At 44.7% G+C, this 17,162-nt stretch overlaps 1 protein-coding gene across 11 annotated transcripts in view; it reads right to left on the bottom strand.

The window, feature by feature from the left end:
* Positions 1-17,162, bottom strand: part of Myo3b (myosin IIIB) — a 390,070-nt gene that overhangs the window by 109,030 nt on the left and 263,878 nt on the right. For all 11 annotated transcript variants that reach the window (NM_177376.4, XM_017319039.1, XM_006499745.4 and 8 more), the window contains 3 exons: positions 6,751-6,862; positions 5,728-5,890; positions 4,736-4,816 (listed from right to left, as the gene is read on the bottom strand). In NM_177376.4, the coding sequence (NP_796350.2) occupies positions 4,736-4,816; positions 5,728-5,890; positions 6,751-6,862 (356 nt within the window). The remainder of the gene's footprint in view (positions 1-4,735; positions 4,817-5,727; positions 5,891-6,750; positions 6,863-17,162) is intronic.

Raw genomic sequence — 17,162 nt, 5'->3', positions numbered from 1 at the left:
ACCTTTATACCAGGCCTGTTGTGTTTCTGTTGTGATTTCTCAGGGGAGATATCTTAGTATGAGCCTGACAGGTACACACACCCCCTTTCACCCTGCTTGCTACTGCATTATGTTTCATAACACTCTGGAATAGCAGTCAGTGTTCTTAACTACTGAATCATCTCTACACACACACACACACACACACACACACACCATTGATTGATTGATTGATTGATTGATTGGTTGGTTGGTTGGTTGAGGCACAGTTTCTTTGTGTAGCCCTGGCTGTCCTGGAACTCCCTCTGTAGACCAGATTGGCCTCCAACTCACAGAGCTCCACCTGCCTCTGCCAATCTGTAAGGGCTGGTGTGTGCCACCAACGCCTGGCTTAAATTTTTATTTTGAGTCAGGGTTTCACCGTGCAGACAGGATTAGCCTCCTGACAGGTATGCACCAACATCAAGTTATTTAAAGTTAAAAATGAGGCAGCTCAGTCAGGTGTGGTGGCATACACCTTTAATCCTAGCTCTCTGGAGACAGGGGTAGGTGCCAGCCTGGTCTACAGAGTGAGTTCTAAGACAGCCAGGACTAATATAAAGAGACCCTGTCTTAAAACAAAACAAAACAAAACAAAACAAAACAAAACAAAAGGCAATTGAGCAATTTTAAACAGTAAAAACCATAGTTTTAGGGGTCAAGCAGTGTTTGCTTTTACTTCTGGAGGACACGTTGAAGCAAGCCTCACAGGCAGCTCACTTAGCACGTGTATCCACGGGCTCAAGGTGCCCCTTAGTGAAAAACACTCTTAGAGGACATCAGAGAAGTGGCCACAGTCATTGGCATGGCTGCCACCATCTGATGACATCTGTGGTGTTGGCAGGGCCGTGGTGGGGGGTGTGCAATATGATATGGTAGAATGGTAAGGAAAAATAGTTCCTACAGCACTGAGTAAGTCAATAAAAGTGTACCAAGAAGCACCCAAGGTGGCTCAGAACCAGCTGGCTGGGGGGGTGGGGGGGGGGAGGAGCCATCTGGGTTCTTGATAAGCCAGCTCTTTCTAGAAAACATTTCAAAATTCTGTTCTCACTTCTAAGGACCCACACACAAAGGAGTGAGTGTGTCACCCCCAGAGAGGGAGGCCCAGCACTTTTTGTTCTAAAAACAGATCCTGAATTAGCAGAGCAATTTAAAAAAAAAAATCAAAGAGAGAGACTGGCACTGGTAGAGGTTTTAAACCCCCCCCTGTGGCTTGTTTCTTTTGATATCAGTCATTGAAGAATATATGCGGGTTTTTTTTTTTTTCCTCCAGAGAATTGAGTACAGCTAGGTTCTCTTTCTGAAACTCAGCAGCTAGTCAAAAAGTAATAGATTTGTAGCAGGATAAATATAACTTACTTTTACTTGGGAGATCCTATCTGAATATTAGTATGTATATCCTTCTCTCCTGGTTTTCTTACAGAGAGCACATTCCCCCACCCCACCCTGAGAATTAATCAATAATAAAAACAAAACAAGCCAAGGTGACTGACATTCCAAGTTGTCTTCCAGTCCCAAACTGAAACCGGCGCACAGAATGCTTGGCTCCTGAGTCTCCCCCCCCCCCCCCAACTCAGCACCGACAGTGCGCAGAGAAGCCTCACAGGAAACGTGTCCTCCATCATCTAGGGTGTTTTCTCTGTTTTCTCTCCAACATTTGATCGCTGGTGGGCGCACCCTATGGGCCGGGAGAGATCTCCAGACCACCAGCTCATGTATTTGAAAGGCATCTGTTTATTTTGAAAATGCAAATGCTCCTACCTCAAAGACTGACTGGGAGGGATAAGGGCTTCAAATCTAGAGTCCTGTCCTTCTCTGCATCACACTCAGGACACTAGGGCCACTTAACTCAGTCCCTCAAAGCTCAGAAGCCCAGGGAAGAACCCACAATTAAACCGAGCAGGCTTGTCGCTCAAGAATTAGCTGGGCAGATATTCTGAGATCTGGTTTAAAGTGCCTCAGAGGTTCTTTACGAAAGAACATGGAGGGAGCCCTTGAAAGGGTGGCTCTTTTTTGAGGGCTGTCTGGAGGAGAAGAGAATCCTGGGGCCAGGGGCTCCTATCAGTGGCCGCCCAGTACTCAGGAGCAGAAAGCAGGCAAGGTTAATGTGGACTTTGATCTCTGTCAAGGCATACCAGCTAGAATTAATTTACATTTCAGATGAAAAAGGTTGACAGCATGAAAAGGCGGCTTGTTGCTGGTATTCGAATGTGCTGTAATAGATCGGGAATTCTGAGAGGAAGTTCTAAGGAAGGGATAAGCTGAGCTGGGCTGCTTTTGTAGGGAAGGAGATGAAAGGAAAACAAATTTCACTCTGCTGCTCTGCAGCAACATGTAGGCCAAATGTTTCCGAGGGCTGCTCATATATATATGTGTGTGTGTGTGTGTGTGTGTGTGTGTGTGTGTATACATATATATGTGAGATATATATACATATATATGTGAGATATATATGTATCTCTCATCTCGGCAACGTCATTAAATATAAGGCCTGTGGACAAGAGCTAGAAATACAAACAAATGCACTCCATGGAATCAAAATATCAAAGAAAGTAATTTGTTGGGAAAATAATCAGTCAGAAATGAACTTCAGAAATGGCTAAGGTGCGCTGGTCGTCCCTATCACCTTTTTTGGAGTTTTGAGGTATGTGGACAGTTGTATTTGGGGCCAGTTCTATGGCAGGAACAAGAGGGGACAGTTATGCCTTAGGAAAACTCACAGCTCGAGCTCAGCCCTAACTTAAGGGCACATCAATTCTGTCCATTTTGTTGGCTGAAGAGAGACTCCCCGTCTGCTTCTTGCCACATCGAGGGCATAGGTGTGACCTTCATGTCCACCTGAGCCCCTGCAGAACTGGCAATACACATCTTGATGCTACCTGGTGAGTGAGAACACTGTCTGGGAAGCAAAGGAGGGTGAATGCTTGCCAAGTGAAAAGGAAAGGGAGGCGCTTTGAGAGAACACGCAAGGTGAACCTTCCGTGGAACCCACTCACACGTGCTTCAAGGGTGAGGTGCACCCACTCATCACTGTCTTAAGACTGGGGTCATGAAGCCAGATCATTTCTGCTTTTAAGCAGTGTTCACCTGGCCCTCAAACATGACTTTCAGACATTTCATAATTTTTATATAACAGATTTGGTGGACAATATGTAGGCTTAAAGTTTTTTTATTTTAAAACATATGTTGGACATATTGCAAAATCTGAAATCAGCCTGGTATCCTCTTGAGAAAAAACTCTGTGTGCGCGCACGTGTGTGTGTGTGTGTAGTGTGGTGTTTATGTGTAGTATGTGTATATATGTATGTGCGTATGTGTGGTATGTGCTTGTGGTGTGTGTGTGTATGTGTGTGTGTGTAGTATGTGTGTGATATGTGTGTATGATGTATATGGTGTGTGTGTGGAGTGTGTGGTGTATATGGTGTGTGTATGATATTTATTGTGTGTCTGTGTGTGGTGTATGTGGTATGTGTATATGTGTGTGCGTGTGCGTGTGCGTGTGTGTGTGTGTGTGTGTGTGTGTGTGTGTGTGTGTGTGTGCTGAGGGTCATGGGATTAAGTAGTGAACACAATATGCACATGGGGGTTCTGTTCCTTAAGCTGTAACAAGAGTTTGTTCACTTTTCATGGGACTTTGAAGTGGTAGAGGTTAGAAATTATTAGAAGATGGTGCTGAGTGAGACACATTTGCATTTAAAGGGCACCCCTACTTCCAAAATGTCTGAGTTCTTAATGAAGATGCCTGTCCTCTACCATGGCCTAAGAATTCTGAGACGGACCGACACCCCACCCCCGCCCCCCACTCCCCACCCCAGAGCCTGGCTCTGGCCTGGGCCTGACTGAAGAACTGACCTCTGAAGCCCTCTCTCCCCCAGAGCAGCACTGGACTCCACTCCTGAGCTCCACTCTCTCCGTCTGTTGACGATTCCTTGCACTCCGGGAACTCTTGGCATGGTCAAGATCCTGTTTCTTCCAGAACCTCAATTGGGGATTTGCAGCTTCAAGTGAGGAAGAGAGCCTGGCAGCCATACGGGACACTCCATTTGAGACTAGCCCAGTGACCTCAGAGTCAGGGAGTGGACTCCTGAATGAGCAAGCAGAGCTTACAGCACTCAGGCTACCAAGGGCTACCAAGGGCAAGCTAAGCCCCTAGATCTACTGTGTGCTTTCCCCATCCCTGGGGCTGAGAAGATTACACAGTCATACACACAGTCATGGATATTGGGCCCCAAGGTCACTCCCTCCTCTGTGACAGTCAGGCAGGCCTTACAAATCATTACACACCTTTAAAGGAGGCTGCTCTCACGTCACTGATGAGGGACTTAGGACTCTAAGAAGGAAAGAGACTTTGTCCAGTAGCAAGCATCAAGTCAAATGTGCTCAGTCCAAACAGCCAATATTTCACTGCTAGCGAGCAGTGTGGCAACGGGTAAGCTACTTCTTCGTTCATTCTGGGCCTCAGTTTCCTCTTCTATTGTAGTAGGAATATGAGAACTCTTCCTGAGGACGTTACTAGCAAGCCTAGTAGCACAGAGCCCCATAATCCCAGGCGGGGAGGATTCTCCGAAGATGTGAGCCCCACCCTCACATACACACCTCAGAACTCTTGGCTCGCCCCTACGCTCCTCAGTTGTTAGCCTTTCGGCCCCTCTGAACTCACTTGAATGGAATCACAGAACATTTTGAGTGGACACAGCACAAACGATGTTTTAATTACCTGTGTGAATGTGAGCCTCGGACTCACTCCTCCTCCGGCTTCTTTGCTTCAATTTCCTCCGAGCATCATAGCCTCTCCAGGCTAAAAATAGAAAACCATGTGCTAGGAATGACACTTATCTAAAAGCGTGCCAGAGAATTGACAGAAGCTGTTCTACCTCCAATCGGCGTCTCCCATCCCCCACCCCCACCCTGCCTTCTCCCTGAGGGAAATCAAAATCAGCAGACGGACTACAGTAGAAGAAGGGCCTTTCTGACTTCTTGGTCAAGTTTCCAAAAGTGCTTCTGAGGAACCATTTTTAGCCAGACTCTCCCAGATCATTTTGAGTTCTATTTAGAAATAGTGAGAGCCCCTGATCTCAGGTAAGGTGTTTTTCTGTTATCCCCAGAATGGAAAAAGCCCTGTCTTGGGCACAGGGGTTAAAGCTGGTGGTCAGGGCTTTGGGGGAAGTGGGGAGGGGACGGTGAGAGGCTCTGAACTAGTCCGGTCCTTTTAATCCGTTTATGTTCAGGAGGAAGGAGTAATTGGGGATGAAGATAAAGGAGCAGAGGAAGGACCATAGCACATACAAAGCCTACAGGTTTGTTTCCTCTGTTTCTCAGTCTCTGCTGTGCTACAGAACCCTACTAGGTTGGTGGTAGCCATTGTGATGGTACAATCTCCCTAGCACTCGGACATGCACAGTACCTCAGTCACTTCGGGAGATAGGCACATGCGGAGTGATGGAGTTTTACATCTTTGGTCAGCTGTCTCATCATTTGCACCAGGGTGTTATAATAGTTGAATGTTTGTCTATCTTTGAGATCAGAGACCACAGCAAGTTGACCACATTCCCAGCGCCTTGTATGAGGCTTGGCTTGTATAGGTGCTTGACAAACGTTTGATGAAGTAAGGGGAGGAAGGGAGAGAGCGAAGGGGGAGGCCCAAGATGAGTCACCCCAGCAGTCAATTAAATGGTGAGAGGTGTCACTGGCCAGAACCGGTGCACTTACCTGACTGGATGGTGATGGCGCCCTTCTCTCTCTTCTCTTTGGCTCTCTTGTATCTCCTTGCTCCGAGCCAGCCCTTGGTATATGCCTGCAGCATGACCACTCGTCCCATGACTTCTCGCAGAAGCAAATTTAATTGCTCGACATGGTAATATTTGAGGAAAACCTGAAGGGGAAGCATTGCTTTAGCATTACGTTTAGGCTTCTCAACAAAAACACGACTCCACTCCAGCCTGTTACAAATATTATAGCCATTGTCTAAGTAAAGTTCACAGTGATTTAACTTAGGCATATAGTGTATTCACTATCTCTGGCAAACACAATCCCCTATCTAAAATGAGGCTGCAGGGTTTAGACGATCCTCCTGGGACTGCCTCCCACCCGCTAGGGGTACTATTTTCTCAGATCAGCTCTGCCCTTGTTGTTCCTCATAGCCTGTGATGGAGGTATTCAGGACCAATCTGAAACCAGCTGATGGTATGGAGGCCAGGAGACCTGCATGACCCCCCAGCGATTGAGTTCCTATAGAGGAAATACACAGACTGAAACTGGCCTAGCAGAATTCACCATAAAACCCTGGGCTCCTAAAGGGACATGATGTTTCCTCAAACGAAAAGCTACCCATGATGAAACTAAAACCAGAGTGTGCAATAAACAGCCCACGTCTAACACAAAAGTGAGCAAAACCCTAAAGGGTTTTGCTGATACTATGATTTATGTGTGAGCATGTGCGCTAGATCGTGAAGTATGGAAAGGGGGACCTGTTAAAGTGCATTCAAAGGTCCCTTTCTAGAGATGCTAAATGGTTCTCAAATTCAATGTACAAACCCTCCACCTCTGGCTTGTACGCCCCAGACTTCTGAGTTAAGGCCAGCAAAGACCATCTTTAGGTTGGAGTCTTGCCTGCTATGGTATGCCAGGTACAAAGCCACTTTTGCTAGCTGTCAATGACAGGAGAGCATCCCAGGTGACAGAATGAGAGAGAGAGAGAGAGAGAGAGAGAGAGAGAGAGAGAGAGATCGCTACCTTTGTTTTCCCCAGGACCCAGTGATCTAATCTGGACTTTTCCAAGATAGCAACACAGCTCTCTTTGTTAGCAGGAGGTGTTTGATGTGCTCGGAATGCCAAGTAATAATACCTACAGAACAAAAGAAGAGAACAAAGCATTTTCAACCCTCTTTTCACCTAATAGTACAATTGTTCAGGGCCCACTGGTAAGTCTCCATTTTTCCTGGCCACCAATAATAGTCTAGGAAGTAGCAAACGATACACAATTTATACCTCATTTCTTTGATTTCCCCTACATTCATCATCATCATCATTATTTTTTTTTCTTAACCCATTTTCGATGTCTGCTTTGTGTTTTTTGTATGTAAAATCAAAATACCTGCCCCTGTCAGATAGCTGCTCTAGAGAATGCCGTAATTGTAAGTGTTAGGATTACTGTCAGAATAATTTCAAGTCCATTGCATGTATTTGTACTGGGCTTTGAAAAGTTCTATCTGAGGTACGGTGTCACTGGCAGCTGATTCTGAGGTTTCTTTCTGGAGGAGGCACGTCCTCTTCATGCAGTCCCTATTAGCACGTGTTTCCCCAAATAACTTCATTTTTATGACTATCTAAACTATAAGAAGAAAGGGTTTCTAGGTCGAGTCAAAAAGTACCACTGTAGAAAAGACAAAGTCTCCTTCGCTGGCTCATCGCCAGGTTTGTGGCTATGGCCCCGGTAACAAAAGACAGAGCAACAAGAGAAAGGCGCACACATTTACTCGATGCCAGTGTTCTATGATGCAGGAGCCTCCGTTCACAAGGAAATGGCATCCTAAGACACAGTCACACTTGAATATTTTCATGCCAGGTTTGATGAAGTGGTGGAGACGGATGACTGAACAGGAGGGCACAGCCTCATGACAGCAACTTGGAAGGACCTGGCAGTGCTCAGGTTTTCCTGAGTCCCTGTGTCCTTAGAGAGGAGGCGATCCCTCTCCTCTGAGGTCACAACAAGGTCTTACAGCAGACTTAGGGAAGGAAGGTCTAATTTGCCCTAGCTGCAGTCTGTCTTCTTTGGGAACAGCAGGGCAAGGTCACAATGACCTTCCTGATGCTATCTGCTCAGGTGCTGAGATGCCACGTTTTGGGGTAATATGCCCCAATTGTTGTCATCACTGCCAAGAGGATTTTTCTCCTCCTCCTCCTCCTCCTCCTCCTCCTCCTCCTCCTCCTCCTCCTCCTCCTCCTCCTCTCCCTCCTCCTCCTCCCCCTCCTCCCCCTCACTGCCCCCCTCCTCCACCCATGGTCTTGTACATGGAACACAGGCTCTCCCACTGAGGAATAGCCCCAGCCCTTCCTTCCCTTTTCATATTCTTATTTCCATAAAGTTACCTGACTATATTCTCCTTTCAGAAAATGCTACCTTAGTTTCCGCCCCACACTCCCCAGGAGACCACTTTCAAGGTCCCTTTTTCTGCTCTTTGCTGCCATCTATAATTAAACTCAACCTTTTCTAAACTTGAGAATAAACTAAATTTCCTTGTCAGAGTAAAATTTTTTTCCCATTCCCCAAACAATTCTAATCTGCTATTAAGACATTCCTTTAAAATATAGACCTGTTTCAACTTGTAAAAGATGACCAAAATATGAAACATACTTCTTTTTCCTGTCAAATAGACCCTTCTTACCTTTCCGTTTGTAGAAAAATAAACATTCCTGATGCGTACTTAAGTCAACTTATGACTGTGCTAAGAGACTATTTTACAGGTAATATATGAGGCCATGTTTGATGGAAACATTTGCATCCAGGGGGAATCAGAGTCAGATTCTACCTGTAGGGAAGAGGGGTAGTGCTCCCACAGCTCCTAAGTGCTGGCAGATCGTCAGCTAAGCCCAGGAGCAGGTTCAGTTGGAGAAGGGACTTCTGGGAGCTGGGCCTGGGCTAGTTCTGGCACCTGGGGCATTGCTCCATCTTCAGCTTCAGCTTCTCCAGGACTGTCATCGAGTCATGGCTTCTCTCTCGGCTTTAACCACAGCAGCAAGACTGTGCCTTGGTGTCTACAGGGGTGGTGGGGATTGGTGGCAAATTTATGTGAGGGAGTGTACAGAGAGCTTAAAGTGTGAGAGCCCGTGGGGTTTCTAAATCTTTAGCCCAGAGATACACCACAGAGGTATTCAGCAGCTCAGGAACCCAGGCTTGCTCGATACATCACATGATACTAGTGATAACAGAACAGTTATAGGAAACCTGACAAGTAAAGAAGAATTTGCAGCCGGGCAGTGGTGGCACATGCCTTTAATCCCAGCACTTGGGAGGCAGAGGCAGGCAGATTTCTGAGTTCGAGGCCAGCCTGGTCTACAGAGTGAGTTCCAGGACAGCCAGAGCTATACAGAGAAACCCTGTCTCAAAAAAAAAAAAAAAAGAGCAATTTGCAAAGCTGAATACAATGTAAGTCAGGGTCTCCATTTCTATCCAAGGGTTTCTCTTTCTTTTTTAGGAACCTGTGAGTGTTTTATTAGTTTCCTAAACTAACATAAATATTATGATTTAACCTACCTTTTCATTTATTGTGATGATAATGTTCATATTTGGGAATGGCACAGACTAGAGGTAAACTTTCAAGAGATGCCATAGAAGGTAATTGACCCCTCTACTGAGTCACAGCAGCATAAGGCATGTCTTCTATGGAGTAAGTTAGAATTTTGTACTCATTCAAGCAGGTGTTGTGATGAAAACCATGCTGAGCCCCTGTGGGTTTCAGTGTAACGATGGCAGTGATGGGACCTGCTGACAGTCCTACCTGAAGCAAAGGGTGTGGATGGGTCCCACCATTCCATCTTCTTCCTGAAGCAACTTGATGAGTTGGACAAGCAAGAGGGATTCACTAGCAAAATGGTAAGAATAGAATTCTGCTCTGAGGGGCTGGACACTTGAGGGTATTGCCAGACCAGTTAGTTCTTCCTGGATGCAAATTGCCTCTGATAAATAAAAACTGTCTTACAGTCTTGAGTCTAAGTGCTTAGAGTTGGACCATCTCTGCCTGACTGTGGACATTCCTGGATTCTCACCAGTGGAAAGAGGAAATGTAGATGTGGGGCTTAAAGACTCTGGGTGTCTGGTATACACTACACCAGTTTATCTTAGAAAGTGTTCTTGTGGCTGGAGAGATGGCTCTGCAGTTAAGAGTGCATGCTACTCTTATTGAAGACCCAAGTTCAATTTCCCAGCACCATGTCAAAAAGCTCACAACTGCCTGTAACTCCACCTCCAGATACCACCTTCCAGCACCCATAGGCATATATGTATACATGGGCACCTATGTGCACACATCAAGTTAACTGAACTTTAAAAAAAAAATGAAGTTGCTCTGAATGAATAAACATGACCCTTCAAGGATGGTTCAAGAATAAAGATCGAAAGGTCCACAAGAACTTCACAATTCTTCCCAGAGGGAACAGACTGAAAAGATCTAAAGACCAGGCAAAGGGTTAGAAAAGTCTGAGGAGCCACCAAAAAGGAATGGAGAGAAAGGAGCCCTGGCTCTCTACATAGCACCTGCATGTTCTATGAGACTGGACTACAAAGGAGAAGAAACATGGGGAGTTTGGGAATCATCTGAGTGTTCCTGACCAGCTACCAGTGAGCACATTTTTTGTCCTATAAAGAAGCAATGAGTTCATCTACATACAACATGGGCAGAGCTGAGTTTGCTCATCAGACTTCAGACATGACTGTGGGTGGGAAGAACCAGGGCAGCTAGACTCTGTAGGAGAGAGTACTCTAGAGGGCTGAAGAGAACCCTGGAGCGTGGGGGAGTTTTCCTCAAGTATTCAGCAGAGCTTGGATAGTTCCTTACATGGGAGCCAAGTACCCAGGGCCCAGGGAAGAATCGGTACAATAACAGGCTATACCTGCCTTCACACAGGGCTGGCAACAGCACCTGTTCCTATCATCCAGACTGGTTGACTATCTAATTCACAAGACAGTGGCCAGAACTCAGAGGGTCTTGCTCTGCCAGTGAGAAAATACTAATCATAAACAAGGAGACCCATAAAACTAAAGAGTAAGGACACAAAAGGACAACATTGTTCCAAGTCACTTAACTGTGTCAAGGATCAATTACAAAATGTAGAAAACTGTCAATATCTGGCATCAGGATGACTAGTCATGCAGGAAAATATGGCCTATGGTAAGAGGACCAGTGTTGAGTTTCCAACACCCACATGGTGGCTCACAATGCTCTGTCACTCCAGCTCTGTCACTCCAGTTCCAGGGCTTCTAATGCCCTCTTCTGACCTCTGCATGGACATGGTACCCTGACATACATGTCAGCAAAATGTTCAGAGACATAAAATAGTAAAATAAATAAGTCTAAATTTTTTAAAACAAAGGATATTAGAAGTTATTTCCATGCTATTTCAAATGTTCAAAAAGTTATGAAGAGATGTAAAAATTACTTTTAAAACCACTTAAAATAACTTTTAGGAGTCAGAACTACGGTGTCTGAGATGGCAGCCATACAGAGTGAGCTTAGCAACAGGGGAGTCATCAGAGAACAAGATGACTAAACCGAAGACCTGACAGCAGAAATGGTGCAAAAGGAATCTTGCAGAGGACCCAAGTCTGGTTCCCAGTGTCCATGATGGGGTCTCACAAAGTGCTTGTAAGTCCAACTCAGGAGACTCGACACCCTCTTTTGGCTTCTACACACATGAAATGGGCATGTGCTTGCACACATGCTTCCATATGCACACGCGCGCGCGCACACACACACACACACGCACACACACACACACACACACACACAGATAGAAATCAGGTTTGTTTGTTTGTTTGTTTGTTTGTTTGTTTTAAGAAAAAGAAACAGAGGAAACTTAATTTTAAAAAGCAAAAATGTTAGTGAATTTTGAGTCACTCTCAAGGGGCTTAAATATATCTAACTAGAGTCCCTAAGGAGAGTGAAAAAGGGACACAGATTTAAAAAAACAAAACAAACAAACAAAAAAAAGGGTGTTTAAAGAAAGTGACATTAAGATTTTTTTCAAATTTACTAAAAGCTATAAACCAACATATTGAAGAAACTCAGTGAACACCACACACAAACTGAAGGTAGCTACGTCAAAGGGCAGTCCATGAAACTGCTCAAAACCTGTGATCAGGAGGAAATCTTCCAGAAAAATGACAAACCACACAGAGAGGAACACGGACATATTTAACAGCAGAGCTCTCAATGGGAGCAACTCCTGTGAGGGAAGGAGGAGAGGAGCAGAATCCTGAACGCACTGAGAGAAGATACACACAACATACAGGGCAGACTCTGCAAAAGAAGACGATTTAATATACATAAAAGCGGGCGCATGGCAACAAGACAGTGGGCGAGGAGAAAAAAGAAGAAAGACCATCCTGAAGTTCCTGGGAGGCTGGGAAGCCCGCGGTATCCTGGTGCTACACAGAACCACTGAGTATACTGAGACTCCTATGACCAGGACAAGCTGACGGAGCACAAGCGGCAGCTGGGGCTCATAGTGTGTCGTGGCACCTCGGTGGTGCTCATCTGCTCACAGATGGCACGGAGGCCATCCCCAACCCCTTCGTGCAGTAGCAGGACACTTAGCCCCAATGGAGGATGGCCTGACTCCGGAGACCTCCCTTCAGTGGGGTAAAATTCTGTTTGGGGTTTCAGTCTTTTGCTCTTGTTTTGTTTTGCTTTTTAGTAAAATTGCCCACGTGAGAGAGGAAAAAAAAAGACATAAAAGCTGAAAGAATTTGTCCCTAGTGATTTTCACAGAAAGAAATGCTAAAGGAAGTCCGTTGAAACAATTCCAGGAAATGATAACTCGAGATGGGGGTGCCAATCTATCAGAAGGGTCAATGGCCTAGTATGAGAGCTATCTAATAGTAAATATCCCAAATACTTTTCTTATGACTTAAATGTCTCTACCATATTCTTGACTGAGCAAAAGTAATAGTAATAGATCAGGTTTATAATACACAGAGACATGAAATATAAGACAAGCATAGCATAAAGGTCAGATGAAAAGAAACCGAGGTGGATTATCACAAGAGTCTTGTGCCACATGTTGATTTAAGGTAGGCTAAAAAAAATTAAAGATGTGTGGCATAAATCAAAGAGGAAGCCCCTAAAATAACCAAGCAAAGAGCTACAAGTAACAGATCAACAAAGAAGATAAAATGAGACTGTACAAAATGGTCAATAAATCTCAAAGAAGGGGGAGGAGGAGACAGTGATGTCATCCGCCAAGATCAGATGTGAGTAATAAAAACCATGTAGCAAAATGTCAGAATAAAACTAACCATATGAGCAAGAAAGCTAAAGTGGACATTTTAAACTTTTCTCTCTCTCTCCATACACACACACACACACACACACACACACACACACATACACACACACACACATACTCACACACACATGTACACACACTCACACACACACACACATATATAAACATACACACACATGCAAACACACTCACACACACATGCACACACTCATACATACACACTCACACACACACTCACACGCATGCACACACATACGCACACATACACATGTATGCACGTACATGCACATCCACATACACACACACATAGGTGGTTACACACCATATACACACGTTCACTTTGTGCCTCTGATGAGCCCCGCCCATCTTTGCGGCTGGCCTTTAGACAGAGACCCCTGCTATCAGCTTCTTAAGATGCCATGTCAGGTAGAAACCCATGAAGTAACTGGCTGTTGTTGGGGTAGAAGGAGAATTTCATCTCATCTAGATGAGAGGTTTCTGAACTGCCTGCAGAAATTGGAATAGCAAGTCCAACTGTCTCTCTGCCCTGTCCAAACTGTAACTCAGTGCTCCTAGGGCCTAGAAGATCCCTCTGAGAAGCATTTAGATCCTGGAGGGAGCTTAGTTATTGATTTGTGTGTATGTATATTGATATATATTGATGTACATGTCTATCTCTCTATCTATATACACTTTCATGTGCCACATATACACATATCTATCATTTGTCTGCCTTTGAAACAAGGAGGAAGGCAGAATGAAACTTGGCTCATACTTGGGAATGTGGTAAGAGGGAGAGCTGAGACCCAGTCTACTCCAGGCACACACAGGCCTCTGCTCCCATCACATTTGCCTCTGGATCCCACGCTCCCCACAGCATGGTCTGACTCTCTAACCGGCACCTGTGACACCCTAGCTTTTTTTGCCTCTAAAACCTGTGTATGCCTCTGGCAAGCCAGATTACAAGGCTTTTTGCCAACAGTGCTGATTTCCTAGGGCTGAGCACCAGCTGTGAGGCTCCTTCAATGCTAAGGTATCTAACAGCATTTGGCCTGGGGTATGAAAGTCATTTGCTTCCCAGTGGAAGGCTGCACACATTGTCTGCCTAAACCCTGGGTTCTAGCCTTGTTTGTCCTCCCTGAGCTACTCTGTGACTCCTTCTACACGGCTGGTGCTGGCAGGGGCTGTAGTCAGTGTCAGAGGGCGTGCTTAGTATGAGCAAGGCCCTGGATTCTGTCTTCAGCACTGCTGAATGGCAGCTCCCGATAAATACATAAAGTCTTCAGAGTCTGGTGGTCCTTTAATTGATTTCTTCCCCACTATGAGAAGCCAGTATTGTTCCTGGTTATTATTCATCTCAACATTCCTTTACTTCACAGAAACCCTGCTGTTCTGACCTTTCCTATGAGCTGATAATATCTCCCTGGCTCTCTCTTATCACAGAAAGTAAATACTTTTAACATATTCATCCTTAGTTCTGTATTCCACTCCTGATTTTGTCTTCTGTACATTATCTTCTAACGAGAGAAATACAGAATGCCAACACCTAGGCTAGAAGCACTTAACCAAGAGGCACATACAGACACGTCTGAAGTCAGGCAGGGCTTGCACCTAGTCGGATGACACTGGGCAGCATGACAAGCTAAGTGAGCTCCAAACTGTATGACACCTTCCTACTAATCATTTTCCAAAGTATACTATCAGTTCATAGAATATATGCACGCTATGCTGGGCAATTGGTGGCACACACCTTTAATCCCAGCATTAGGGAAGCAGAGGCAGGTGGAACTCTAAGTTCACGACCAGCCTGGTCTGCAAAGTGAGTTCCCAGACAGCTAGGGCTACACAGAAATACCCTGTATTGAAAAACAAAAGAAAGAGTGTGTCCATGCTATAATTTACCAACAAAGCCTAAGTGTTTTCCAAAGGCCACACCAATGTATAATATCACCACTTGAGTGTCCCTTATCTCTCTCCACCCATGGTAGTCCAAGGAGTCAGTTAACTTACTGACGACTGCCCACAAATATAGCAAACAATACAGTTTTCCCTCAGAATCCATAGAGCTTGGCTCCAGGATGCCCAGATCCACAGCGGTTCAAGGAAAAGGTCGGTATATACTCAGTGCAGATGTGAAGTTTCAAACAACATTGCCAAGACAAGTTAGTCAACTCCGTTGATACAGAGCCCAGGGCTCTTAATTTGTGTTTCTTTCTTAAAAGAATGTCTTTATATTAGTATTTTATTACTGTTGTTGTTTGTGTATATATGTGTTTGTGGGTACATATATGCCAAGGTCTACCTGTGGAGGTCAAAGTTTACCTTGTGGGGGTTCAGCTGGGTCATTTTAAAATTTGTTTACCCACATTGTCTCTATGAATTTTTTCCTATATTATGTCATTTTCTCATTGCAATTGCGTATCCATAAATAAGATTTTGTGCATGCTGTAGTTCAGTTATTTCCTATAGACTCTTGTATTTTTTATTAGATATTTTCTTTATATACATTTCAAATGCTATCCCAAAAGTTCCCTATACCCTCCCTCCGCCCTGCTCCCCTACCCACCCACTCCCGCTTCTTGGCCCTGGCGTTCCCCTGGACTGGGGCATATAAAGTAGTGGGTTTTGGAGGTGGTAAAAGCTTTAAGAGATGGGGACCACGGGAAAATTGTTAGATCATCGGAGACCTTCTAGAATAGATGATTACAAAAGGCTGCGTCTGAGGCTTTTGCCTCTGATTTCCTGGTTAAAGATGTGGGGTGTTCCTGCTGTTGTCATGGCTCTAGTGGGCCACTCTCTCCAGAGCTAATCTCTTGCTTGTGTCATATACTTGAATATTTAAAATGATGATGTAAGTAAACTTCTTTTCTTTATAAGGTTCCTGCCTTGTGTACTTTGTTATAGCAATGAAAAAAGCTGATAATGCATGTAGGATCCAACTGGTAGAGGTGCTAAGTGGCATGAGTAAGCAAAGTAGACAACTCCCCCTTCCTTGCTGAAGGACATCAATTTGGGTAGGGATACATGCTATGAAGAATAATAAACCAAAGTGTGTGTGTGGGGGGGGAGTATACTTAGGGATATTTGGCAAGTAGCAGTAAGCAATCAGGACAGTGAGGTGATTCAGACCATATCATGATAAAAGATGCTGAAGGAGCTGGAGACATTGAGCTTAGAAACAAAAAGCAAGGCCTCTTAAAGGGTCATATGCAGACCACCTACATCGCACCATCTGGAGGTTTTTCAAAAAGATGCGGGCTTCCAAGATCTACTGGGGATGCTTCTGACACAATGGAAATCTCTAGGGTTGGCCTCGGGGAGCTGTGTTTTAGTAACTTTCTGGTGACTGAACTCAACTCTAAAATCACAGACTTAGGGAAACATGATGATTGACCCCCTCAAGTAGAGATGATTTGTTCAGTGATGCCCAGAGGATGGTACTGAGGAAGACGCTTAAAATCTAGATGGAGATTTCACCATAGTACACAGGAGGTGGTGGTGATCATGGGGTGGGGTGCCTTGGGGGTCAGGAGGTAAATGCTTACACCCTGGAACTGTTCACTAGCTAGCTATAGATGACCAAGTGGTGGAACTGATGTGACTCTTTAATACGGTTCCTCAGGTTGTGGTGACCTCCAATCATAAAATTATTTTTGTTGCTATTTCATAACTCTAATTTTGCTACTGCTATGAATCAAAATAAATTTCTAGTGTGCAGGGTCGTCTTAGGCTTGTTCTACCCACAAAGGGTTGCAACTCACAGGCTGGACCAGAATAACCCTTTGAGAGGCCTTCTAACAAAGATGGTATGCTGACTTCGCCCTTAGACTAAAGAGTTGTTCATATATTTAAAATCATGTTTCCCATTGACCTAATACTGTTACTGTCAAAAACCCAGGGCTATTGTTGAAAATTTGGATGTGTGAGGATTTTCTTAAAAACTGTGTGTTTGGAGCTCTTAGTAGTTCAGCCACAGTCTCTTTCATAAGGCATTCTTAAGAGCCACCTACAGGGTATCTTTCAGCACCTAGAAACTTGTTAAAATGCAAATGTGCCATCTTTTTTCTACACACTCCTACTGAATGAGTCAGAAACTCTGGAAGCAGGACTCAGGAATTCATTCTTTCTTTCTTTCTTTCTTT

Source organism: Mus musculus, chromosome 2 (genome assembly GCF_000001635.26).
Source record: "Mus musculus strain C57BL/6J chromosome 2, GRCm38.p6 C57BL/6J".
NCBI lineage: Eukaryota > Metazoa > Chordata > Mammalia > Rodentia > Muridae > Mus > Mus musculus.
The sequence above is the reverse complement of the archived record's forward strand: the minus strand, read 5'-3'. Positions and strand labels throughout refer to the sequence as shown.